General features: G+C 36.5%; 5 protein-coding genes and 1 pseudogene across 6 annotated transcripts; 4 read left to right on the top strand and 2 right to left on the bottom strand.

Annotated features, from left to right (window-relative positions):
- The first annotated feature begins 202 nt into the window (after positions 1 to 202).
- On the top strand, positions 203 to 1,575 carry LOC7494946 (F-box protein At5g49610). Its single transcript, XM_002311975.4, has one exon. It carries the CDS (start codon positions 332 to 334, stop codon positions 1,445 to 1,447), a length of 1,116 nt encoding a protein of 371 aa, XP_002312011.4. The 5' UTR covers positions 203 to 331; the 3' UTR covers positions 1,448 to 1,575.
- Positions 1,576 to 1,927: 352 nt separating this feature from the next.
- LOC127905637 (auxin-responsive protein SAUR50-like) lies at positions 1,928 to 2,326 on the bottom strand. The gene has a single exon (XM_052455092.1). It carries the CDS (start codon positions 2,324 to 2,326, stop codon positions 1,928 to 1,930), a length of 399 nt encoding a protein of 132 aa, XP_052311052.1.
- Positions 2,327 to 3,496: 1,170 nt separating this feature from the next.
- On the top strand, positions 3,497 to 6,723 carry LOC112328330 (transketolase-2, chloroplastic-like; annotated as a pseudogene).
- A 2,700-nt stretch (positions 6,724 to 9,423) lies between these two features.
- Positions 9,424 to 17,981, top strand: LOC7479874 (lysine-specific demethylase ELF6). 2 transcript variants are annotated; one of them, XM_024606086.2, is made up of 7 exons: positions 9,424 to 11,092; positions 11,915 to 11,993; positions 12,211 to 12,278; positions 12,510 to 12,660; positions 13,268 to 13,833; positions 14,760 to 14,981; positions 15,134 to 17,981. In XM_024606086.2, the coding sequence occupies exons 1-7, from the start codon at positions 9,925 to 9,927 to the stop codon at positions 17,785 to 17,787; spliced, it is 4,908 nt and encodes a 1,635-aa protein (XP_024461854.1). In that variant the 5' UTR covers positions 9,424 to 9,924; the 3' UTR covers positions 17,788 to 17,981. The 2 variants fall into 2 exon arrangements, with proteins under 2 accessions (XP_024461854.1, XP_002312010.3); XM_002311974.4 differs by having other exon boundaries at positions 9,426 to 11,092; positions 14,802 to 14,981.
- A 938-nt stretch (positions 17,982 to 18,919) lies between these two features.
- LOC7494945 (probable acetyltransferase NATA1-like) lies at positions 18,920 to 20,776 on the top strand. Its single transcript, XM_002311972.4, has 2 exons — positions 18,920 to 19,738; positions 20,282 to 20,776. Exon 1 carries the CDS (start codon positions 19,027 to 19,029, stop codon positions 19,735 to 19,737), a length of 711 nt encoding a protein of 236 aa, XP_002312008.3. The 5' UTR covers positions 18,920 to 19,026; the 3' UTR covers position 19,738; positions 20,282 to 20,776.
- Positions 20,777 to 22,442: 1,666 nt separating this feature from the next.
- On the bottom strand, positions 22,443 to 23,612 carry LOC7479872 (probable acetyltransferase NATA1-like). Its single transcript, XM_002311046.3, has one exon. It carries the CDS (start codon positions 23,390 to 23,392, stop codon positions 22,682 to 22,684), a length of 711 nt encoding a protein of 236 aa, XP_002311082.1. The 5' UTR covers positions 23,393 to 23,612; the 3' UTR covers positions 22,443 to 22,681.
- Positions 23,613 to 25,662: the final 2,050 nt, after the last annotated feature.

Below are 25,662 nucleotides of genomic sequence, written 5' to 3'. Positions count from 1 at the left end.
CCAAATCCCCCTTTCTTTCTACTTCAACTTCCAAAGAATTTTTAGTTTGGTGTGGTTTCTGTGTCCTTTAAGGAGAAGGAAAGTACAACGTTTTTACGTCTTTTTGTGTGCAGATGATGTTTGACTGGGCTTCAAGTTTTACTCTTAGGAACTTCCTTAATCCTAATCCGAAACTGATTGGTAAACTTCCAGCTAATTCTATGAGTGCTGGGCAACTTTGCTCTCTCCTATTTAAACCCAGCTTGCTCCCAACTTTCCCCTGCTAATTTAAAACCCCATTATTTCTCTATCAGCAAGAACCCCCCCTTAAGCGCTTTCTTCCTTCTTTACCATGGAGTCCGATCATGATTTTTGTTTAGATATCATCTTTGAGATCTTAACACGTTCATCAATGGAAACGGTAGAGAAATGTAGGCTTCTTTCCAAGGAATGTAACAAGATCACCTATGAGTCTACCTTTACCAATCATCATAGCCAAAGAACTAACATCATCTCTGGCTTTTTTATACAAAGCATGATCCGCAACAAATTTTATTCTTCCTTTGTGTCTGTTGACACCTTGAAGCCTTATCCGAAATTGTCCCTCAATTTCTTACCTGCTAGCATAGAGATTGTGGCTTCAACAAACCAAGGTCTTTTGCTTTGTCAAACTCATCATCGACCACAATATTATGTATGCAAGCCTACCACCAAACAATGGCAAATAATCCCAAATCCAAAGATGCGATACCAAACTTTAGAAACTAGCATGATTGTGATAGGATCAAACCCTTTGCATTACAAGATAGTAAGATTCTCAGAGCCAAAAACTCGCTATCAAGATAAAGAGTTTTATCGATATCACTGGGTTAGATGTGAGTTGTTTGATTCAAAGACTTGGAAGTGGAAGCAATTGGAGGAAGTAAAGTTGCCACAAACAGAGTTACTTAGTCGCAATACTAACGTGTCTGTAAATGGCTCGCTTCATTGGCTTACCTGGAAAAGAAACGACATATTTGCATTTCATGTAAACAAGGAGAGCTACAGCATGTTTTCACTTCCTTTACCAGTTTCTGAGGATAACAAAAGCAAGGACATTGCTCTTGTCAGATACAAGGGAAAACTTGCCATAACCTCCATTGGTAGAGAAGATAGTTTCATGGAATTATGGGTCATGGAGAATTATGACAGAAAGGAATGGAACAAGACACATACAGTAAACATAGAAGCTTTAAGAAGAAAAGAACCCTATACAAGGCCTGTGGCCTTCTGCAATGCTGACATTGCACTAATGAAAGAACATGATCGATGCGTGACGTTCTTTAACATCACAAATGGAAGTACTGATAGGCTGTCATTAGAGAAGAACTTAAATCATGGATGTTTTCCATTTCAATCCAATTTTGAGCTGAGTGATTTGATGGGTGACTCCGCGTCAAAACAGGTTTCGGACAATACTTTGCTTTAAGTCATACAAATTTGTCTCTCATTCTGCTGTAAAGCCTTCAGTTTATTTGGCTTGATTGTAGATTTCTAAACAGTTAGATTTTTGTAATGGGAGATTAATAACGGCTGTGGATTTTAATTGTTTTTCTATTAAATCTTGTTCTAAGTACATATGATATCTTAGCATTTAATTGTGCTCCATAATTTCTACTCAAATGATCAATAATTTTCTACCAGCAAGTTGTAATGACCCATTAATGCAGAGGAAGCGGGGCTCTTACTCTGAAGCAATTAGGCTTGCTGAGCTAAATTTGTTTGCAGGACAATCGTGATATCGAACTTGCCTTGCATGTTACACAGAATTTACAAAAATTGCATATTAATGAACAACAGAATTACAATTGCGATTACAATTTCTTCCCAATAATGTACAGTAAAGCTGCCCTTCTCTTGCTCTTTCTTCTCTCAACTAAAATTGCTACACTAGATAAACCTTTGCATTTCAGAAACACAACCAAAACCCACGATCCTGATGAGAGTCAACGCAGTGCAGTATGCTTTTGAACATGCTCTCATTGCATGGAATGCAAAGTTTTGAGCCCGTGGTGAAACCAAAAACCTCCTCAGTGCGATCAAGCAATGCCTTGAAGAGAGGATGCTTGAGTAAAGTAACCTTGATGACATATCTTTTGCAGTCTTCACCTACATAGACTGCTAAATGACCTTTTGGAACATCTTTTGGTATTATGCAGTAGTCGTCCTCAGGCAAAAGAGACCGGCTTTCCCAATCTTGAAAATGGTTACAAGTTGCATGTTTCATAAACCAGTTGGTTCCTAGATTGATGCACTTGCAGGAACAATGTTTGAGAAACCTGCCCTTCTTTATCATCTTTAACGCCATGGTCCTATGAGAAAGAGAGATATTAAGTGGGAAAGAGGATGGGAAATCATGGAACTGGATGTGTGGTTTTTATAGTTGTCCAAAACTTATTGATTTTGCATATTTTAATTGATTAATAAGCAGGTATAAATGACAACATATTCTCCATCTTTTTTTTTGGGTTCATGCATCTTCTTTTCATTCCACACGCTCTGTATATTGCTGAGAAAACAGCAGCTAGCTTGATCACAATAATTATAATAATAATAATACAAGTTGCCATTTTTGGCTATTTTTGGCTATCATGGTTATCTTTTGACTATAGCTCAGACAAACAAGTGTGCTCCAAATCCTGATGAAGTAAATATCTGCATGGTTTCAAAAGCATCATGACTGTGAGCTAATCAAGAAATATAAAAATATAACATAATGAAGCTAAAACCATCGGAACAAATTAAGATCATGCAGTAATTTGAAGGACTGGGTTATAAGGGAAATGAGAAGCAAACATTACAGAACTCCCTTTCAAATGGGGTTCAAGTTCCAGTTAAGTATCTTGTATTGGTGGTTCTTGGTCTTTTGCAGGACTTGGCAAACTTTCAAGGTAATTTTTTATGGCAATCAAATTAGGCTAGATTGTGCTTATTCCTCTGAATTCTGATGATTAGCTATCAACAAACATTAAGAATTCAGTTAGCTTTGAAAGTGTTGCTCTAATCAAGTGTTCTTCCAGAGAAGGCGGCATAGTTTTAATTTTTCACAAGAACGTGCAAGTGTAGTATAGTTATCCTTCAAAACAAACTAAATATTAGATACTGATTCCACACGCTGGTTTTCCAGTGGAGAAAACCTGAAGTTAGCACACGGATTTGGCTTGAAAGACAGTTGTTAGGTGCTATTTGAAGACATCTTCAATAAGGACACGACATTAAAAAAGATGAAACAACTAGTCAACAGATTTTGAAAACATGGTCTGAATAATATCAATGATTTCATCATCTCCCTACCCAATTTGCAAGAGGAGAGAGACAGAGATATTGCATGGTCGGAGGTTGGGAGTCTTTCTCACATGATGCTAAAAACTATGGTAGTTTAAGACACTGTTTTCCAGTTCATTGTTCAATTATTTTGTATTATCTTTTGAACAATAAGGTCATATTGATAAGCATAGAGTTTCTATAAAAGATCTAAAAGAGAAGAAATAAGTTTTATGGTTAATTTTAGCAAGACACTCCACCTGCAAAGCATATGTTTACGTTTCTGTGTTGTTATATCATGGGACCCCTGCTGCTCCCAATCTTTGGTTCCAAGGAGATGGATCCTTTGATTTGATAGCCACCCTGCCTTCCAGTACAACCTGTACACGTCCAATCACCTACTTGGTGTCTCTTTGCTGACTGATAAGCAATTTGAGAACTTGGTCCCCAAGACAAGTACTTTTCAAGTACATGATGCAGGATCGATCAATGAATTAGCATTGTCCTTATGCAAGGGTGACAAGCTGGTGTGGATCAAGAAATTCTAATCTCAAACTGTGTCTGGCCTATCCAAGATTTAACCAATGTACCCAAAGCAACAAACTTTGTAAAATGCTAGCATTTTAACATCTCGCTTTACACTGAGGTAAAACATAACTAGATGGTCACAGAAATGGAAATTGTGTGGAAAAACCAATAAAAAATCTTTATCTCTGAATGCTCGCCACTTGTACCTAATGAAACTCCATGATCTCACCTCTCCCAAACTTCACTTGTTCCTATCCCAACTGTCAATTTTCTAGACAATCCACATCACTAGCAGTTTAGGACATTTCACCTCAGTTTTGACACCTGGATCCTGACTCCTTTCAAGTTTCAACTCTCTCAGCCCAGCTTCCCCTGCCAAAATAGGCTATTGATCCAGATGTCAAGTCCTAATTTTGAACATTCTAGATTATTGATGCATCTTTTGAACTTTAGTTTGCTTTATATATCCAAGCATATGTGAGCTATAGGTTTTTAACTATATTAATTTTGATGCCATGCTTGATTCAGCTAGAAGACCTGAAGCGCTTGTGTAAGCTTGGAAGTCGCACCCCAGGTCACCCAGAGAATTACAGTGCAGATAGCATTTAAGTCACAACAGGTATGAAAAGAAGTTTGAATATAGAATCTGTATTTTGCATTGATACGGTGGACAAACTCTATAGTATCAATGTAAATATGCTTATCTACTCATGGAAATCTATACTGATTTTCTTCATATCTGATTCGTAAATAGGGCCACTTGGTCAAGGATGGCTAACGCGGTTGGTCTTGCCTTAGCGGAAGCTCACTTGGGAGCTAGATTCAATAAGCCTGATTGCGATATAGTTGACCATCGGACGTTTGTATATATTTGTAGCTAGCTCATTTTCATAAATAACATCAAGATGGGCAGGTTGTCTTAGCTGTTTACTGATTCTTGATGCAGATATTGCATAATCAAGTATCCCGAGGAGGACGCGGAATTTGAAGTTGTTCATAGTGGTGGTCTGCTTCCTAACTGGGAAAGCTGCTTGTCGGTAATTTGCAGAATCCAAGACGCTCTATAGTCTATGTACATGCTTAGATGCAATAGATTCATTTAACTTTGTTTCCATTTTTTTTTTTATCTTGTGAAGGAGTTTATTAAGTTCAGAAATGACAACATAGCACCCTCGAAATTAATCACTAACTGGATCTTGCTCTTATCCCAACAGAATTGGTCTGTATCAGACCCAGTGGATGCTACTCGAGGATAGTCTGAAAAGTGCTTGAACCAGCTAGTCAAGGTGCTTCCAGGACTGATTGGTGAGAGTGCTGATCTTGCTTCCTCTGACAAAGTCTATCTGCAGGGATCCGGAGAGTTTCAGCATAACTCCTTTTATGGTCGCAACATACGCTATGGATTGCGAGAGCATGCAATGGCGGCAATTTCAAATGGAATCGCATTGCATAAAAGTGGTCCAGTCCCTTTTGCATCTACTTTCCTTGTGTTCTCAGACTATATGAAAAAATCAATCCTCCTTTCTGCCTTAATTCATGCAGGAGTTAATTTATATTATGATTCATGACTATATTGGTCTTGGGGAAGATGGCCCAACTCACCAGCCAGTCGAACAGCTTGCTGGACTTAGAGCAGAGCCACGGCTTCTAGTTTTCAGACCAGCAGATGGAAATGAAACTGCTGGAGCATACAAAGTTTCTGTAACAAATAGAGATGCACCTACTGTGATTGCATTGTCTGGCAAAAGGTGGCAGCAAACTTAGAAGGAACATCAGCAAGTGAAGTTGATAGAGAAGGATACATTACAAGTGACAATTCTGGTAAAAATTTCCCAGATATCATATTGATCGGCACTGGTTCCGAACTATTTCTTTGTGAAGGGAGTCCTAAGAAGGTAAGGAAAGAAGGGAGAAAAATCAGGGTTGTTCCACTTGTCTGCTGGCAACTTTTCAACAGGCAGCCCAGGGGTTACAAGGAGCATGTGTTGCCACCAAGAGTCTCGAAGCACATTAGCATCGAGGCTGGATCACCAATGGGTTGGGGGGATTATGCAGGAAGAGAAGGTACTGTTATGGGTGTGGATGTGTTTGGGGCTAGGGGAGCGTATTGCATGGTTTTACTGAAGAGAATGTAACCGGGGTTGCAATGTCATTGCTTTCTCAATAGCAGCACCATAGAACAGAAGGTATACATATAAAATCTTCTTAGAAATACCATAAAATTTATGTGCATGTGTCATAAATTAATCACCAAACAACTGATATTTCTGTTTGAATGAGGAGTTTGTGAGGAAATAAGAAAGGTTCACAGTGATTAAGATAACAAGATTCTGCATTTGGATCATTTAGCTGGCTAGTATCTGGTAACTGCAGTTTTATCTAGCAGGGTGGGGGTAATATTCCAGGATTACTTGTGGCCTTATTCAAATGATAAGAAATAACACCAACAGAGTATGTGATAAATTCACTTTTATCCACTCATTTCAGTTTTCCAAAATGTCAAGGGACCTTTAATTCTATAGAAAATTGGAACCTTCAGGCTTCAAGGATCATACATGCCTCAAACTTTCCCATGTTTTACTCCAATCCACTTGTAGTAACCTGTGAAGAACACCTCTTTCCCCTAATAAGTGCACCATTTCCCCCCCTAATATAGGCAATATCATCACCTTATTTGTTAATCCACTAATCCATTCAAAATTTTGCTAAAGTCTCAAAGAAAATGGCCATGTAAAAAACCATTGCCACCTTCCTTATCTTTACATTGCTTGTCATGGTATCCGCGGCCGTTGACCCAATGAAAACTTGTGTCAATAACTGCGTTCCAAAAAGCATTGAAACACACCAGGCTCAGTACGGCCTAAATGCGAGACAGCCTTCCCTGAGTATTGCAGAGCTCCTCGAGCCTCTGTTACTTTTGATAGCCGTAATGCATTTAGAAAGAATTAGAACAACTAGATGAGTCTGCTACTGTCACCCAAACCTTTTTTTTCCTTCCATGTTTAATTGCTGTCTATGTCAGGTTGCGAAATAAAGTTTGATGCAGCACTCTAGAATAGATAGATTTTTTTACTCCATTCGTATAGGTGGTGATAGGACACTTGGATAGCCTTCTTCTGGGCTAGTTTTGTTCATATGCAAGGTAAAAAAGAGTTGTATGATCAGCTTATTATGCACATAGTCATGGCATGTACAAACATGAGCGAAGGACTAGCACAATGTGTCAAGTTATGCATGGCAGCGTGTCTTCAAGCACCGCATTCGAGCGTCCCTGCCTGTGAAATAGCCTGCACAAGTTATTGCAGTAGTTCATATGGTAGAAGTGCTAGTTCTACTGACTGGATTACTACATTGCTCAGTTGAAAAGAGAAATTATCAGGGAATGCAAGTTGTAGCCAGCAAGATAGATGATGAAACTTGAGAAGTTTTTCAGCCTCTTAGTAAGAATCTTGAAACACATGGGAATGATAGACATTAATTTGATGAATCATCGAAATTAAGCATTCAAATGAATCTTCCTGGTTTATTGCATTTTTGTTTTATATGAAATGATAGACATAATTTGTATGTCTGAGCATCTGATAGATATTGTCGATATTGTTTAGTATAAATATTTCTTAATTTCATAATTGGATGGTATTGTAGAACCAAATTGCAATCAACATAATTGTCAAAATTAGGAAACTCAAAAAAAAAAAAAAAAAATTGTTTGATGATAAAAGCATTCAAACGTTAATACTATCTTTTCAGCCATTTTTTTTATTTGACCACTAATAATATTTTAATAATTAATTTTCATATTTCAAAATTAAATTTATTTTCCATATATATTTTCTACGAAAATAATAATAATAATAATAAAAACTCAATCCAGTTCTTCTCAATAACTTATCACTAGTACTAGTTATATGATCTTTGCTCCTCCGCGGGTTAAATATTTTTATTTTTTATAAAATTTTTTTAATAAAAATCTAAGTTCAAATAAAATTTTTATGCACACATGTAATCAAATAAATTGAGCACTATGTATACGAATAAATAAATAAAAAGTCATTAATGATACCTAAAAATAAAACTTGAAAAATCAAGATGCATGTATAGGTCAAGATATTTAATCTCAAAAAATAAGATATTTGTCTGATTGTATTTACCAAATTTATTTATTGAAATAATTCTTTTATTTAAGCAAATCATAATAGAAATAGAGATATAAATTAAATTAATTGAATAAAATAAAAGGGGTGGAAAAACATCATGCAAGGTTGCATATATTATAAATATTATCTGAAAATATTTTTTTAATTTAAAAAATAAATTTTATCCATACAAAAGATTAAAAAAAATTATAGATGAATAAGAAAGATTTTTTCAAATTTAAATGTATAATGAAAAAAATAATTTTCATTTAAAAGAGTCTCTTCAAACAAAATAAAAAAATGTATTAATTTAAATATAAATTAAAACAATTTAAAGAGAATACCATAAAAAATAATTAATTTTAAAAAAATATATAAAAAAAAGAGTAAAGACTAGGAGCTGTTGGGCCTAGCAAGTTAGGACGACTTGTCTGGCTCTTTTCTAGGCCCATGCGATTGGGCTTTTAAATTTTTTTGTTTGCAACTAAAACAGATGATATGTTATCCACTTCAAATCTTTTTTTTTAAATCAAACAATGCATCATTTGATTTGTCCAGATTTCGTCTATTGTGGTGACCAAAAAATTAGGGTTTAAGTTGTTTTTACCCGAAAACCTGTTTTCAACCCATTTTTAACTCAAAACATTGTAAAAACCGTGGTAAATCTATCTATGGCATCAAAAAATTTAAAAAACCACCCAAAAAACCAAAAATCAACACAAATCAAAAAATTAACCTAAACTCAAATCTTTTTTTTCCACGAATCTTAAAGATAAAAAAAACATAATATGAATTTCCCTCATCAAATGAAACCATCTAATACAAATATCGTTTATTTTGGTGGTATAAATCGGTATCAACGATACTTTTTTCTTTCTATTACCAAAATCCAACGACTTCTCTTTTTCTTCTCTAAACTAGGGACTAGAAAAATAATAAAAATAAACTTTTGTATCAAAATTAAATTAAAAAAATATTAAGGTATTGAAATTATATAATTTAAGTAATTTTTAAAGTTCAATGACTAAAGTGTATCTTTTAAGAAATTTATAATATACTATTCATGTTTAGCGTTTTTCTCATTTCAACCCTTTCTTTTTTAATATTATTTTTTCATAAGAAATTAAAATTAATTACTTTTTAATGAGAACTAAATCATCAAAAATAAAATTTGAGAATCAAATTAAAAAAATATAAAATTCTACACAACTTATTTACAGAAATGTTTGAGAAGATGAGTAGGAGAGCTTTACACAGTTAAAAAAACTCATGCCTTTCACAGTAATACTTAATACTTAGTAATTAAAAAAAAATCCAAGGTTACTCCATGATCGAATCAAGAATTCATATTATATTCTTGTTCTTGATCATCGCATATGCATCACAATCGTATCCATATCTCTACACACCTCAGATGTCCCTTTCTATTTTATCACCGCCTACTGCTAAAATGCGCTTGAGGTACACAATACACCCCTTATTTCGCGCTAAAAAAAGCCCCCCGACTGAAATCGTACAGTGAACAAACGGGAGCTTCACCCGTGCGCATTGTCCCCCCGTGTCACGTTAACACACCGACACACTAAGATGCTACCTTGCGCCGGGATGAGAAAATGCCTCTTAACCTATACAAACCTCCAAGCCCCCTTCTCTTCCGTTCTCTCTTTCTCCTCCTCTCCAGTTTGGTGGTTTTGATTAGGGCAAAATCGAAGAAAATCTCTTGCTTTTATCCAGGTTCTGTTTTTTTAACGTATTTTATCTTACCTTTGCTTGTTTTTCCAAGTTAATGTAGCTTAATCACTACACAACACAAAACCCATTTAACGATTTCACCAAGTTAGAATCTTTGGACTAGGGTTTTCAAATGGGCTCTTTAGCTTGAATGACAATGAAAGTTACAAACTTGAGCATGATATGGTGTGGTCATGGTGATTTTGATGTGCTGTTGTAATCGGTGTTAATGTGAAAATTTGTTGAAATGGGTAATGTGGAAATACCCAAATGGCTAAAAGGGTTGCCTTTGGCACCCGAGTTTAGGCCAACTGATACTGAATTTGCAGACCCAGTTGCATATATATCGAAAATTGAGAAGGAAGCTAGTGCTTTTGGGATTTGTAAGATCATACCCCCATTGCCTAAGCCTTCGAAAAGATATGTTTTTAGTAACTTGAATAGGTCGCTTTCTAAGTGTCCGGAGTTGGGTGATGATGTGGACTTGTCGAATGTTTGTTCCTCGTCAAACGGTGGTTTAAGGGATGGTGGTAATGATGGGGAGAATAGGGCGGTGTTTACAACTAGGCAGCAGGAGTTAGGGCAGTGTGTGAAGAAAGCAAAAGGGATGGTTAAGGAGAATCTGCAATCAGGTGTTCATAAGCAAGTGTGGCAAAGTGGGGAGGCTTACACATTGGAACAGTTTGAGTCAAAGTCTAAGGCTTTTGCAAGGAGTTTGTTAGGTATGCTTAAGGAGGTTAATCCATTGGTTATAGAGGCATTGTTTTGGAAGGCAGCTTCTGAGAAGCCTATCTACGTGGAATATGCAAATGATGTGCCTGGTTCGGGTTTTGGGGAACCAGAAAGCCACTCTAGGTACTTTCCTAGACGGAGGAGGAAGAGGGCATCATATCAGTCTTATCGCAGGAGTAGAGAAAGCCCTGTTTGCAGTACAAATGATATGGATGATGTAAAGAATTCCCATAATGATGAGGTTAAAGGTGTTTCCATTAAGAATGTGCCAAGCTTGTGTTTGGAGACGACACCCAGGTCATCTATGGCATCTTTGACTTCATTCGCAGAGGATAATCTGATGTATTCTAAGCAAAAAAGTGTAACTGCAACTAATGATATGGAAGGTACTGCAGGTTGGAAACTTTCAAATAGCCCTTGGAATCTGCAGGTGATCGCGCGCTCACCTGGCTCTCTTACACGATTTATGCCAGATGATATCCCAGGTGTTACTTCACCTATGGTCTACATTGGTATGTTGTTTAGTTGGTTTGCTTGGCATGTTGAGGATCATGAACTTCACAGCATGAATTTTCTACATACCGGTTCTCCAAAGACTTGGTATGCTGTCCCTGGAGATTATGTATTTTCTTTTGAGGAAGTTATACGCACTGAGGCTTATGGTGGCAATATTGATCGCTTAGGTATGTTTTAATTTCTGACATTTTATTTAGCATGATTGATCCTATTTCTCTGTCATGCCTTCCTCGAGATTATGTATTTGCTTATGAAGAGGTCCTCCTTCATGTGCTTTTTGTTTATTTGATCTCTCTTTCTGCTTGGCCATTTTATTGCCAAAACTGTAGCAAAGAAATGGACTCGTAGAACTTTTTGTTGTGTTTGAGATATATCTCGTCAATGATTAAGTCTTGCTATTTTGCAATCAGAGGCATTTCCTTGTTACAAAATTCCCCTATCTGTTAGCTCATCATTCTCTCAAATTTCCACCTATTGTTATCTAGGTCCAATGTAGCTTCTCCAATGGGTACTGTGCTTCCTGATTTCCTATTTTAATGCTACACAAATGATGACCCTTAGTTCATGGTTTTGGACTTCTTAGCAATGGAAATTAATCTTACCCACAAAGAAGTATGCAACTTAAGTTCAAGTTGCTCACGCAAAATTGGACCTGCCAGGCCTGTTGAAGGCCAACTGTCTAAATGTGTACCAGAATTGATGATAAACGAGGCCTAAATCAGGTTGCAAAGAATTCTCATGATTAATGAATTTGTATTTTGCATTTTTTTTTTATTATTGTTTTTCAGATTTATACAATCCAAAGCTGGATTATTTGTATTTTCTCAAATTGTGTAAGTTCTAGTTCGAAACTATTTCAAAAGGCATATTTGTTAGTCTTGCAACTTGTATCAACTCTGTTTTAATGAAATGGTCTGTTTGAATCTGGAATTGTTGGACATTTTTTCTTATTGGTGTTTTTGTAACTTAATTCTGCTTTCTTTTGCTAGCTGCCCTGAGTCTGTTGGGTGAGAAGACAACTCTTCTGTCTCCTAAAGCAATAATTTCCTCAGGCATTCCTTGTTGTAGGTAGGTCATTCTTCTTTCCCTTTTGTCTTTTCTTTTCCATTTTTCCCTTTTATTTTCACTTGTAGCTTTGGTTCCTCATGGCCCGGATGTTTACAGAAATGGATGGGTCTTTTTCATGAAAAGTCAGATTTAGAGGTGGTCTTGATTTTTGAATTGGGGGTTATGCTGACTGTAACTGTTGAAATTCTGATCAATCTGATTCTGATCTTTGCTGTAGGTTAGTACAGAATCCTGGTGAATTTGTTGTGACTTTTCCAAGGGCCTACCATGTAGGATTCAGCCACGGTAGGCTTTACTGTTGCATTTCTTGCAGAACTTATGAAGGACATAATTGCTATTAGTCTGATGAACACCCTCGTTTACTTAAACCCCCCCCCCCCCCACCCAAAAAAAAAAAAAAAACACACACAACAAAATTAATTACATATTTTTTTCTTGTTTCTCGTAGGCAATATGCTATTTCATTGACTTGGATGAAATATTGCTTTACCTTGTTTTAACTGTGGATCTTGATAGGTTTTAACTGTGGGGAAGCTGCCAATTTTGGAACTCCACAATGGCTTAAAGTAGCCAAGGAAGCTGCGGTCCGTAGAGCTGCCATGAACTATCTTCCCATGCTTTCACATCAGCAGCTTCTATACCTGTTGACCATGTCTTTTGTTTCAAGGTAAGTGGACTATTGAGTATTGACTGTAGCTGTCCTGTATGTTGTAGTTTATGAAACTTTCTCTATGAAAATTGTTTGCCCACTCTGTTGAAAGCTTGTGGCCTGATGGAGCATAGATAAAATGCTTTGTAGGTGAAAATCGACAATGAATGTTCTAGTTTTTCAAATTACTTTTGTGGCATGTCCTGTTATGGTGATCAATAGAAAACTTTGAGATCTGTGATGGATTGTTTTAATTCGCCCATATTGTATTTCATGTTTGCATGGTTCATTTCAACTAGTTTTATATATATACGTTTTGATTTCTATTTGAAATGATTTGTTTTTTCACTAGATGTTCAGGGGATTAACCAACTTGCTTTTCTGTTGATCATTTGACATGATTTTAAAATTACATTTGAACTACTTTTGTAATTTTGAAATATATCTGGCTAGATTCTGTGGAGCTTTTGAGCCCCATCACCACACAAATATTTTTCTGTTCTGTAGTACTTTATATTCTTATGTTTGAATAGTTTGTGTGATCATCTTCTATTTTTTATTGCATTTATAAAGTTATTATTGGTATGCTTCATTGATTATTGTTGTGGATTTCTTTTGATGCCAGGGTGCCGAGATCCTTACTACCAGGTGCTCGGAGTTCTCGTCTTAGAGATCGTCAGAGAGAAGAAAGAGAGTTGTCAGTAAAGGAGGCTTTTCTAGAAGACATGTTAAAAGAAAATGACATTTTATCTGCTTTTCTTGAGAAAAACTCCACTTGTCATGCGGTGATATGGAACCCTGATTTGCTTCCTTGTGCAAGTAAAGAGTCTCACTTACTCAACATAACTTCTACTATTACTACCACACCAAAACAAAATGCTTCCCATAATAATTTCGATGTAAATAGGAATTGCAATGAGAATGACCTGTTTAAGGAGATGAGCTTGTATATGGAAACTCTCGATGATTTATATATGGAAGAAGATGATTTGTCATGTGATTTTCAAGTTGATTCGGGGACATTAGCATGTGTGGCTTGTGGAATCCTTGGTTTTCCTTTTATGTCAGTGTTGCAACCACATGAGAAAGCATCAATAGAATTGATGCCCGGCGAAGAGCCAAGAGTTACAAGAATTGATAATGTTCAGCCCTCTTTAGACTCTGATAGCACCGGCAAAGGCTCTGTTTCAGGTATTGAATTTATGTACTTTAATTTACTTTATATTTTTGTATTGTTTACTCCCTTACTCTTGTTATTTTTCCTTTTTTCACTTTCATTTTTTCACATTTGATAATGACTTCTTGCTTGATCCAGTATAGAGCATAATCTTCCCCTGTATAGGAAATTTTAATTAATATAGGAAGGCACTAGGTTGAGGTTGTACAAAAGATTGTCTTTGCATGATTCAGAGCGTTTTGGAATATTTACCCAGTTTCCAATGCATGCCACCATTATTGTTATGGGAGATCATATAATTCCTATGTTCTTTTACATTTTTATGAATCAATACTTAGAACTCTAAATTCCATATGCTTCACCTATCACCTTCCTGCATTTCAGATGGAGAAAATCTGAGCAGTATCAGATGAATTCTAACATAGTGCTGTGTGGTTTATCCTGGCACATCTAGTTGCAGTCAATTTATTCTTTCCTTTTTTGTGCATGTCTTTTTTTTTCTATCATGTAATGCACATGTCCAATTTCATATAGTGTTAAACCATAAAAGTTCAACCAGGAGACATGTGTAAGTAGTTTTAGCTCCTCTATATGCAGTCCATGGTACTATCCTATTTCTTGGTATGACTGTGAATCAGCTAATCTTGTGAGATATCCTACTGCACTGAAATGTTGTGCAAATGGTTATTCTCAATACTGCCCTTCACTTTTGTTGTGTAGAATTCATGGAAATGCACAAGTGACCAACATTTGATTGCCATTTGGTAAAATATTTGTGGGATGCTTGCAGTTTGTGTGATTTTTTAATGGCTGCTATATCTCAAGTTTATAGAAGATAACAGTGGCCTAAAATGATGCATATGATTCCTCATTAGAGTAAATTGAAACATCAAATCTTATCATAGTAAATTTACCATTTTGTTCTGCTGGGCCTCTTCAGGTGCTAAAGTTAATCAGTTCGTCCATTTTTCTGGTTCTGCAGATGATCATGGTCCTGTCAAAGATTATTCTGTGCCTCTGAAGGATCTTCCAATGCCCACAGGGTGGAACACTTCTCATAAGTTTTTGAGACCTCGTATTTTCTGCCTGGAGCATGGTGTCCAAATTGAGGAGCTGTTACAGTCTAAAGGTGGAGCTAACTTGCTTATAATTTGCCATTCAGGTGAGATGGGCTCTCAGTTTTTCTGTAGTTACTTGGTAAAATGAGATTTAACGTATGCATATGCATGGCGTGCTATCCTGTTTATTCTCTTTGATATTGGGTGTCTGTTTGTCAAATTGGTCAATAATTATTTTTGCAAATTTTATATGTAGACTATCAAAAAATAAAAGCACATGCTTATGCCATCGCTGAGGAAATTGAGAGTCCTTTCAATTATAATGAGGTTCCTTTAGAAGCTGCATTGAAAGAAGATCTGAACTTGATAAATCTTGCAATTGATGATGAAGATCATCATGAATGTGGAGAAGACTGGACATCAAAACTGGGCATCAACTTACGGTATTGTGTAAAGATCAGAAAGAACTCTCCATCTAAGAAAGTCCAACATGCATTGGCATTGGGAGGATTATTCTCTGACAGAAGTCTCACAGATTTCTTAAACATCAAATGGCAATCTAGAAGATCTCGGTCAAGAATAAAGTTAAATCAGCCTTTCCATCCTAAACCATGCAAGATTATTGAACCAGACAAAGATGAAATGTCGGGGAATAAGTCAGATGGTCTCACTGTCAAAAAAGAGGAAAAACTTGTTCAGTACACTAGAAGGAAGTACAAGGTAAAAATAGATTATTCAACAAATGGGCTTGAAGGATGCTCTAGAAGGTGCTTTGCAGAAGAGGTTTCAGGAGCTAGTGGTGATGATCCTGATAAATATACTGAACAAACAACTGTAATTTACCCTTGCAATATTGGGATTACCAGAAGTGGTTCTGCAGGATTTGGTTTTTCTCCCATTGAAGATCCTGAAATGCTGCATGAAGTCAAGGTGCTTGAAGCAGCTGGTGGTTTGACCTTGAATTCTGCTCCATCACAAGATGCATGTTCAGTTCTCACTGCTACTGTTGCTGTCAAAAGTGTTGGGGGCCAGATTGAGGATCAACTGCTGAAGGAATCAAAAAATGCGAGAAATATTTGTAATGTAAAAGCCAGTGGTACTTCTGAGATAGAGCATCAGATAAATGCCTCTGGAGGAACCAGTGAAAAACAGGATTTTTACGCCACAAAATGCTGTAGTCCATTCATCACTGTAGCTAATGAAAGATTTGAAATGCAGAGAGAGGATCAAGTTTTGGGAAATGTCAACATGGGTGAGACTTGTAATATGGTTTCTGAAGGGCAACAGAGGGTCCTGGATGATGGCGATGCTTCAGTAGACGAGGTTTCTGATCTTGCTAACGTAGCAAGTTTACATGTTTCTCCCCCCCCCATCGGACTAAGGGCGGATGTAGTTGTGGAGAATTCTTTCATTAACAATGAGGTATCTCCTCCTGTGACTTTGGATGATGAAGTGAAAAAAGAACTTGTGACTAAAAACAGAACTAATGGTGACCAATGCTCTTCAAGTGATGACACATTGATGAATCAGCCTACTACCTCACTGGATGAAAGATGTGGTCATGAGCAAGAGACCCGTGCTGTACAAAATAAGACGCAGAAAGAAGCTGAAATAAAAAATGGGAGTAATGATGAAATCGTTCCGAGTAATGTTATTAGTGTGACTAATCTTGTGCCTATAGATGAAAGTTCTGAATTTCATAGAGAGCTGCATGCCACAGTCAACTTGTGCAATGGCATGGCTTTTGAAAATGGCAAGCAGCTGGTGTTTCAGACCACAAATGATTCTAACAAGGAACTTATCTCATGTTCTGTTGCACAAATGGAAATAAATTCATCTACTGCTTCATCAGAATTCTCTAAACTTCATAGGCAGGCCTATGCTGAAAATGATTTGTGCAGTGGCTCAACTTTGGACACCATTGTGCCACCAGAAATTCCAACTACAGACATACGCACTGTGGAGGAACTTGCCTCTAATTCTGCAACCATAAATCAAGAACTTTCTGAAGCTTCAAAAGAGATTTGTGCTATTCAAGACTCGTATGCTTGCATGGATTTAGAACCTGAAGTAGAGAAGGAAATTCATTCCAGTGATGGGGTGACTAGAGACAGTGAGGTGCAGAAAATACACCAGGGCACAAGTTTGATTAATGAGGACATACATGTTTCTGCTCGTGTTATTCTGGTAAATCAGCCGCCGACTCCTTCCCCAGTTATAAAATGTTCCAACATTGATGACAAATCATGTGTTGGAGAAAGCATGGTGACGTGCAACAAATTTTTTTCATCTCAGGAGATTGAGAGCATCGAGTCTGCTGTTGTAGACTCTAGACCAACTGCTGGAAAGGGAAGAAAAAGAAAGGGTGAAGTGGAGCAGCTAACAGAAAACAAGTTCGATAGCAATGGCTTTATTAGGAGTCCATGCGAAGGATTGAGACCGAGGGCTGGGAAAGATGTTGGGAAATCAGCTGAGGAGAATCCAATACCAAAGAGGTTAAAGAAACCTTCTAATGTTTCAGTTTCTCGCTCAAAAAGGAAAGAAATCACACAAAGATCTTACAAGTGTGACCTAGAAGGTTGCCGCATGAGGTTTGAGACAAAAGCAGAGTTACAGTTGCACAAGGGCAATCGATGCACATATGATGGATGTGGTAAGAAGTTTAGTTCCCACAAATATGCAATAGTTCATCAACGTGTTCATGAAGATGATAGACCCCTCAAGTGTCCATGGAAGGGTTGCACCATGTCATTCAAGTGGGCATGGGCTAGGATTGAGCATATACGGGTGCACACTGGTGAAAAGCCATACCAGTGCAAGGTCGATGGCTGTGGCCTTTCTTTCAGGTTTGTATCAGACTTTAGTCGGCATAGGAGGAAAACAGGACACTATTTGAACACACCTGACTGAAGATTTGTTTTGTAATCAGGCTGGCTCTGTACCATATGAAAATGAGATTGAATTGAGGCCAAAGCGGCCTGCAAAGTCGTATAAAAGCTTGAATGTTGTAGGTTAGGGTTAGACTGATCCTTTTGTAGCGGGGGCATACATTCTTCAATTATTTGAATTCAGTGATAGTTGAAAACCCCTTTTCCTGTTCCTAATCCTATGCATCTGGATCTTTCGATACCTATTTCTTTTGAATAGGACTGATGACCACAAGGGCAACGTGCATACATAATTAGCTTTAGAGGAAACTCTTTTAGAGATGTTAAGCTACGTAACAGGTTGCGGCCTCTCTGGTTGGTCTCTTGGTAGGTTTCCCAGAAGCCGTGTAATCATGGAACTAATAAACAAATCTTAATCTCCTACTCTCCCATGACATTTCCTGGTATGTATTCATGAATGTGACTGTTCACTTGTTCTGACTTGTGTTATTGAGCGTTGATATCATCACAAGCAGCAAATTTCTCATGCTTGACAAAGGTATACACATTGATATTGGTGCTGGCCTAGTACACACACCAGGCCTCTACAAATTCCTGGATCAAAATTAAGGTTATCAGGACCATGTACAATGCATAATGTCCGTTTTTTTTAACTGGTTTTCAGGATCATATTCGATTCACTCAAATGTTATTGGACATGTTTCCTGTTTTCATGCACTAAAAACTAAGTTTCATTTGCTCTGGTTTTACGTTTTAGGCACATCATCCATGATGCAATAACAAAAAGTTAATCCACATACATGCTGTTTTATCAATCGTTGCAGTTTTATTATTTTTTTTAAAGCATTTTCTTTAATCTTCTTTAAATAGTTTCAATAATAAAAAAAAAGAATAAAGATCGTAAAAAATCACGTTAAAATCATTAAATTATTTTTTAAGTGATTTTCGTGCGTTATCAAACAAATACTTACTAGTGACCGGATGGGCCAAACTTGAAGCAGAACATGGTCCATTTTTCCTTGTGCAAAATAACTTCAAAGGAAAAATCCCACAGAAGTTTTCTTGACAAAATCACCCTCCCTCTCCGATAAAATGCCCATAAAGTCCCCTTAAAACACCCTAAAACCTCGTAAATAAGACTCCTACCCCACGTGAACTACCACCACACCCCTACCCCCAAGCCCCAACCTTCTCTTTTCTCCAATCGTTCCCCATTTCTCTAGAACCTCCCATTTCCATTTCCATTTCCATTTCCACCAAAATGGCCGCCGCAGCCCCGCCCCCACCGCCAACCCCCGCCCCCTCCGCCCCTACAGGCCTCCCAGACTCAGACTCAACACCAGTAGGCCACCCTCTCTTCGCCAGGATCCGCCTAGCAACACCACTAGACATCCCTCACATCCACAAACTCATCCACCAAATGGCCATCTTTGAAAAGTTAACCCACCTTTTCACTGCCACAGAATCCTCCCTTGCCTCTACCCTCTTCAAGTCTCCACCTTTCCTATCTTTCACCATCTTCCTTCTTGAAGTCTCCTCACACCCTTTTGAAAAAGATTCGAACTTCCACTCTCAAAGCTTCACTCCCATTGAAAGAATTTTCAATCTTGATCATTCTTTAATAGACCCAGAAGCTGAGACTTTCAAAAATGGGATCAATGGTGATGTTGTTGTTGCTGGGTTTGTTTTGTTTTTTCCAAATTTCTCAACTTTTTTGGGGAAGCCAGGGTTTTATGTGGAGGATTTGTTTGTGAGGGAGTGCTATAGAAGAAAGGGTCTAGGGAAGTTGTTGCTTTCTGCTGTGGCTTCACAGGCCGTGAAAATGGGGTATGGGAGAGTGGAATGGGTCGTTCTTGACTGGAATGTTAATGCTATCAAGTTTTACGAGGAAATGGGTGCTAATGTTTTGCCAGAATGGAGGATTTGCCGGCTGACTGGCCCTGCACTTGAGGCTTATCGTGATGCTATTTGAAGTGAGTTTCTTTGTGTTTTCTTGAGGGGTTAAGATTTGTTGGGTTATGTCTTAGTTATGTCTTAGAAATGCCTTTGGGGGTCTATGTATTTCATGTTTCTGTCTGTAGATCAAAAACAAAGAAAGCAAAAGGGAATTTCAAGTCGTGCTCTTGTTATTTTTATATTTAAGTTCTACTTTCTAATGAACTCAACATTAAATAAATATTTGTTTGGTTTTTCTGTTATTGAACTCAATCTACTTTGATAGGACATTGAAATTTCTGAGAAGGAAATGTGATTGCTTTGTCATTCATGTTATAGATAAAGGGGGAAGAAAGGATTTTAGAAGCTTGTCTCTTTTCAATGTTGAAATAATGCAAGATGGGGATAAATTAAACATCGAATAAGAATGAACCTAAATAAAATCAAACAGGCTTATTGGAGATGGTCTCTGCTTGTTAGTATGTGTTAAGATTTCTGTTTAGTACAAAAAATTGGTATTTGTATTGCATTGCGTCCGTGGTCTGCTGGTTAATTGGGATTTGGGATTTGGGGTTGTGCAGTAATTTCAGGCCGAAGGGACATGTCCATCAATCTCTTCGTTCGATTGTGCAGTTCAAGAAATAAAAATGATAAATAGCAAGATTTGATTCTATTCTCCAGGGATGTGCCTAGAACCGTCTCCAGACTGCAGAAAACACAAGGTTCTCTCTTTTTTTTAACAGCTAAAAGAACCATTCCATTAATATTGGGCTGGAAGCCCATGGTTACAAAGGTCACAAGAGCTGCATCAATCTCGATAGAGTTTTTTTAGAAAATTTCCAGAACAATTTTTTTTACTAGCCCAGATGAGTTCTGGTTCATAATCACCCCAGAAAGCACGAGAAATTCTTATTATGGGTTCGTTTAATATGTGCCTTTCGAACACACATTTAAGGTTAATTACCTTGTTTTTGGTTGTTGGATCACAAATAGGTGGTGGTGTAAGAACATGTTTAATCCTTGTTAAGGCACGCCCTTAGTGCAAATTCTAGAAAAGTTATATTGTTATTTATTCATGAACCTCCTGTCTGGCTTATTTTCTACAGTAATTAACATCGAGCATTGAGAGTGGATAGCATCACCAAGATGCATTCAAATAACCATCTAGGTGATGACCCATTGATAAGAGCTTGGAACCAAGAGGTTTGCTCCCTTTGTGGTCTCAGGTTCGAGTCCTGTGGTTACTCATATGATGGCCACTAGAGGCTTACATGGTCGTTAACTTCAGGGCCCGTGGGATTAGTCGAGGTGCGCACAAGCTGGCCCGGACACCTACGTTAAACTAAAAAAAAAATAGACGATACAAACCTTAAAAAAAATCCAAAATACACCAATGAAGCATGTGTTAGGAGGCGTTTATGCCCTTTGAGCCGAGTGTGGCACGTCTCAGTATAGCCAAACACCACATTCGAAGACAGTGTCCATTGCATCTTGTCGTTCTTTTTGTGAGGGTGAAGCGTGTGTAGCCGCCCCTACACGGTAAAGCTCTAACGATATTTTTTTCTCTCTTTTCTCTCTTTTCAAGATTGAAAAACACATTGCACTCGCAAAAAATCAGAAAAGTATGATTATTTTTAAATTTTATCACATTTAGTCCTTGTTTTTTTTAATTATATCAAGCTTGATTTTTTTTTTCAAGTTTATCATTTGACATTTGATTTTTATATCAAATTTGGTCCACATTCTTTTCTTAAGCTTTTTTTAATTGATTTTTTTTTCAATTTAATCCCTTATAATTTGATTTCATTTTCTTTTTATATCAATTTCTTGTTTTTTCAATTCCATTTTTTTTTAATCTTTTTTTCATTTTTTCAACTTTACCACTCATTGTTTGGTTGATTGAGAATTTGGTTTCATAGACCTTATGACACATGTCACGAGTTTAAGAGATTAGACAAGGTTGGATTTAATCCTTTTTTTAATTTCATAATTTGATATTATGTTGGTTGGGGATTTGTATTAGTTATTTTTTCACTTTTATTTATATGAATTTATCCTGATTTCATGTCCCAAATCATGGATTTGGTAGTTTACTAGGGTTGACTCAAGTTTTTTTTTTTTAAGTTTTTTTTATTTTGCACCTGTAACACCTAGGTCATTTGATAATTAAACTTCAAAATTATATTTGATTTGTTTTCCATGAAGTTATCTCGGTCTCACGACTAGATCGTAGATTTAGCTTGCTAGCTTGGATATACTCGAGTTATTTTTTTTTTAATTTCATCATTCGACATTTTATTTGCTAAGAATTGAAATTCATATTTTTTTTTCATTTTCCTTTCTATGTGATCGTTCAATTCTCATTCAAATTTTACTTTGTTAACAAATAAAATCACGGAACCTTTTAAGAATATTGAAAAGATATATTTTCATGGTAGTAGTGTACATTTTTTTTGTTTGCATTAAATCATTGTTAGTTTTTTCACTTTATTTGTTGTTGATATTTTTTTTTCTAATCATATTATTAGATTAACTAAACTTATCAAACTCAGTTGAATCAATTACCTAAATCTTATATTTTCTTGATTTTTTTTAAAACATAAGCATCATCTTAATATATTTTTATATTAAAAAAAAATAACTCAACCCAGGATATAGCATGAACCATCTATCTAGGTTTTTTTTTTATATGCCAATGCTTAAACAAGCAAAGGAATTTAGACAACACAAGATTTTCTCTTTAACCATAAGTAAAGGACCGATTTCATTAAATATTGAGCTAGCACAAAATTAATGCAAATGCCACATGGCTTCTTCCACACACAAAAGATTGTTGCTCAATATTTTCCCACCTCAATAATGAAGGCAGCCTACCTAGACCCCAAAAAGGGAAGAGGATTTATTTATTACTGTTTTTTCTTTCGAAAATATTTTTCATTATTAATATTAGCATTATTTATATCTTGATTCCAAAAAGAACTCTAGTAATTAGCATCACCATAAGCCTCAAGAGCATCGCCAGTCAACCTGCAAACCCGCCACTCAGTCGAAACCTTAGCGCCCATCTCCTCATAAAACTTGATAGCATTCACATTCCACTCCAGAACTGACCACTCCACTCTCTTAAACCCCATCTTCACCGCCTGCTCCGCCACCGCGGACAACAACACCTTCCCAAAACCTTTCCTTCTATAACACTCCCTAACCAACAGATCCTCCACGTGAAACCCTGGCTTCCCTGCAAATGTAGTGTAACTTGGCACAAACAATACGAACCCTGCCACAGTAACATCATCATCATCTTCATTAGCAACACCACTCTTAAATGTTTCGGCCTCGGGATCAGCAGCTACATGATCAACAAGGACGGTGCGTTCAATGGGAAGGAAAGCTGGAGAGTGAATATTTTTGAAGGGGTTGGAGGAGACCTCAAGGATAAAGACGGTGAAGGATTGGAAAGGAGGTGAGTTAAAGAGGGTGGAAGCAAGGGAGGATTCAGTTGCAGTGAAGAGATGAGTTTCATTTTGAAAGACAGCCATTTGATAAATGAGTTTGTGGATGTGAGGGACATCAGCGGGTGTTGCTAGGCGAATACGAGTGTAGAGTTGGTGTTGACCCACTAGGGTGGTGGGGGTGGCGATGGAGGCCAGAGCTGCTGCTGCTGCTGGTGGTGGTGATATAGTGGAAGCCATTGGTTTGGTTTTGGTTTTCTGTGATTATTTAGGGTTTATGGGCAAGAAATGAGGTTCTAGAGAAGTGAATGGATTGCTCAAAGAAAATGAAGAGTGAATTGTGGGAATTAGGCAAGGGGCTTTAGGGGGTTTTATAGAGAATTCCAAAAAAGATATCGTTCTTCTTTTTTTTTCTCTTTATTTCTAAGATTTCTCAAAGACAATAATCTCTCTTCTCACTTTCAATGTTTCTATCTTTGTCGCGTATATATGTCTTCCTTGCAACTTCATTGTTCAACATAAGAATATTTATAGGTAACTTCGTGACTCTTGACAATGTGATAATGCATTCAAAGATGGCTCTATGAAAAATATATTAATTATTGTTTTTTGACGTAGAGGAAAAAGCTTCATTGGTGGAAATAAATTATTTTTTTTGTAAAGGTGGAAGGATTATTCTCACCATTATCCATTTGTTCAATTTTCTGAAGAAGCAAAACCCATTCGTAACACCATTCAAAGAGGCATGAATAATGAACATGCTTGCTTCTAATGAGCTAGCTACGTGCAAGTTTGCATCTCAATTATCATCCAATTAACTATAACTAGAAGACGACACCAATTAAGCTGTCTAGCTAGCCCTCTTCTTTCTGAGAAAGCTGTAACTTCATGCATGGGTCGTTTGAGGCAGGATTCTATTGTATTTAGTGTGTCTAACTAGGAGTATATCCTTCTGTCCTTTTCTTTCCTCGTCGTTTTTTCGCATAAGGTCCAGGTTATGAGCCTAATTAAGTGACACGCAGCTCATGACATCATATTGAAAATGGGGTGGGTCAAAGGATAAAACTTCGTAGGGCTACAGAGATAAAGAACATTGAATATATAGCTAAGCTTTAAGCCATGTCCAAGTTCAATGTTTGTGTTCATTGCATCTGATTAAAACCATGCACCCCCTGCATTCAAATCTTTGAGCAACTCCAGATTAGAGTTCATCATTTTTTATTTTGTTTGGTTTTTATTAAAATAAAAAAAAACCAGTTTTTTTTTAACCAAAACCGGTTCAAACCGACATGTTTCGGTTTGGTTCGGTTAGTTTATAATAAAAACCGGTTCAAACCGATCGATTCTGGTTTGACTTGATTTTTTCGGTTTGACTCAAGTTTTTTTCGATTTGGGTTCGGTTTGGTTTGGTTTTTTCAGTTTCAGACTTATAAAACCGAAACCGAACCGAACTAGTCGGCATTTTAAAAATTCTAATCGGTTTAATCGATTTTTTTTCACGGTTCAGGTTTTCAGTTATTTTTTTTCCAGTTTAATCGGTTTTTTTACTTACCCCTACTCTAGATGCAATATATATAAATAATCTTGAAGTGTTATCTCCAGTGAATGTTAAATCAAGATTCTTATTTTAGAAATCGTCTATGTCACTGAGTAATTATCATTTCGTCGTTAATTTTAGAGCCCATGGAATTAATCGAGATACGCGCAAGCTGACTCGAACACCTACATTAAACTAAAAAAAAAATTATCATTTCCATAATATGGGATATATATAGTTTTCTGAATTCGCAATGCCTGGCGAAGAAGGCCCTTTAATGATCATTAACTAAGGAAAATAAATGATGATCCACTAAGGAAATGTATACGTGGCCTATTATTAACGTAATTTGCCAAAAAGAATTACAGAAGTGAGCTCGTTGACGAATGTAAATGGAAAATGAACCTCCTGGTAAAAGCTTAAATGAAGAGATCGCATCATACCTTGCTCGATCGTGTTTGTGCACACCCAAAGGACTGTTGTTTTTGTTAAGAAGAAGAAGAAGAAGAGTTAATTATAATTTAATTATTGCATATTAATAAAAATTATTAGTTAATTAATCCTCGTTATAAACTATTAATAATCTATTTATTTTTATTTTCATCTAAATTGTTAAAGTTAATTGATCCAGACATGCCTTCTATAAATACTCCGAAACATCTATATCACTATTGTTAGGTCAAGGATGAATTCAGGTGTGTTTAGCATTACATTTTGAAAGTATTTAAAAAAAAAAATTAATTTTTTTAAAAGTAATATTTTTTGATATTTTCAGATCATTTTAATATGCTAATGTTAAAAATAATTTTTAAAAAATAAAAAATATTATTTTAATATATTTTAAAATAAAATACATTTTAAAAAGAAATTTCTACCTCATTTAAAATTACTCATTATCATGAATGTATTAAGTTTTAAATTAAGCAGTGAAGAATGGCTGCTAGCCTTGATTTAATTATCATTGGTCTGTTTT

Source organism: Populus trichocarpa, chromosome 8 (assembly GCF_000002775.5).
Source record: "Populus trichocarpa isolate Nisqually-1 chromosome 8, P.trichocarpa_v4.1, whole genome shotgun sequence".
Classification (NCBI taxonomy): Eukaryota; Viridiplantae; Streptophyta; class Magnoliopsida; order Malpighiales; family Salicaceae; genus Populus; species Populus trichocarpa.
The sequence above is the reverse complement of the archived record's forward strand: the minus strand, read 5'-3'. Positions and strand labels throughout refer to the sequence as shown.

Bases quoted from the DNA above. Each gene is read 5' to 3' on its own strand.
- LOC7479872 (XM_002311046.3), bottom strand. From the start codon at position 23,392: ATGGCTTCCACTATATCACCACCACCAGCAGCAGCAGCAGCTCTGGCC.
- LOC7494945 (XM_002311972.4), top strand. From the start codon at position 19,027: ATGGCCGCCGCAGCCCCGCCCCCACCGCCAACCCCCGCCCCCTCCGCC.
- LOC7479874 (XM_024606086.2), top strand. From the start codon at position 9,925: ATGGGTAATGTGGAAATACCCAAATGGCTAAAAGGGTTGCCTTTGGCA. The intron at 11,093-11,914 runs GTATGTTTTAAT...TTCTTTTGCTAG, and splicing joins TGGCAATATTGATCGCTTAG to CTGCCCTGAGTCTGTTGGGT. The intron at 12,279-12,509 runs GTAGGCTTTACT...GGATCTTGATAG, and splicing joins CCATGTAGGATTCAGCCACG to GTTTTAACTGTGGGGAAGCT.
- LOC7494946 (XM_002311975.4), top strand. From the start codon at position 332: ATGGAGTCCGATCATGATTTTTGTTTAGATATCATCTTTGAGATCTTA.
- LOC127905637 (XM_052455092.1), bottom strand. From the start codon at position 2,326: ATGGCGTTAAAGATGATAAAGAAGGGCAGGTTTCTCAAACATTGTTCC.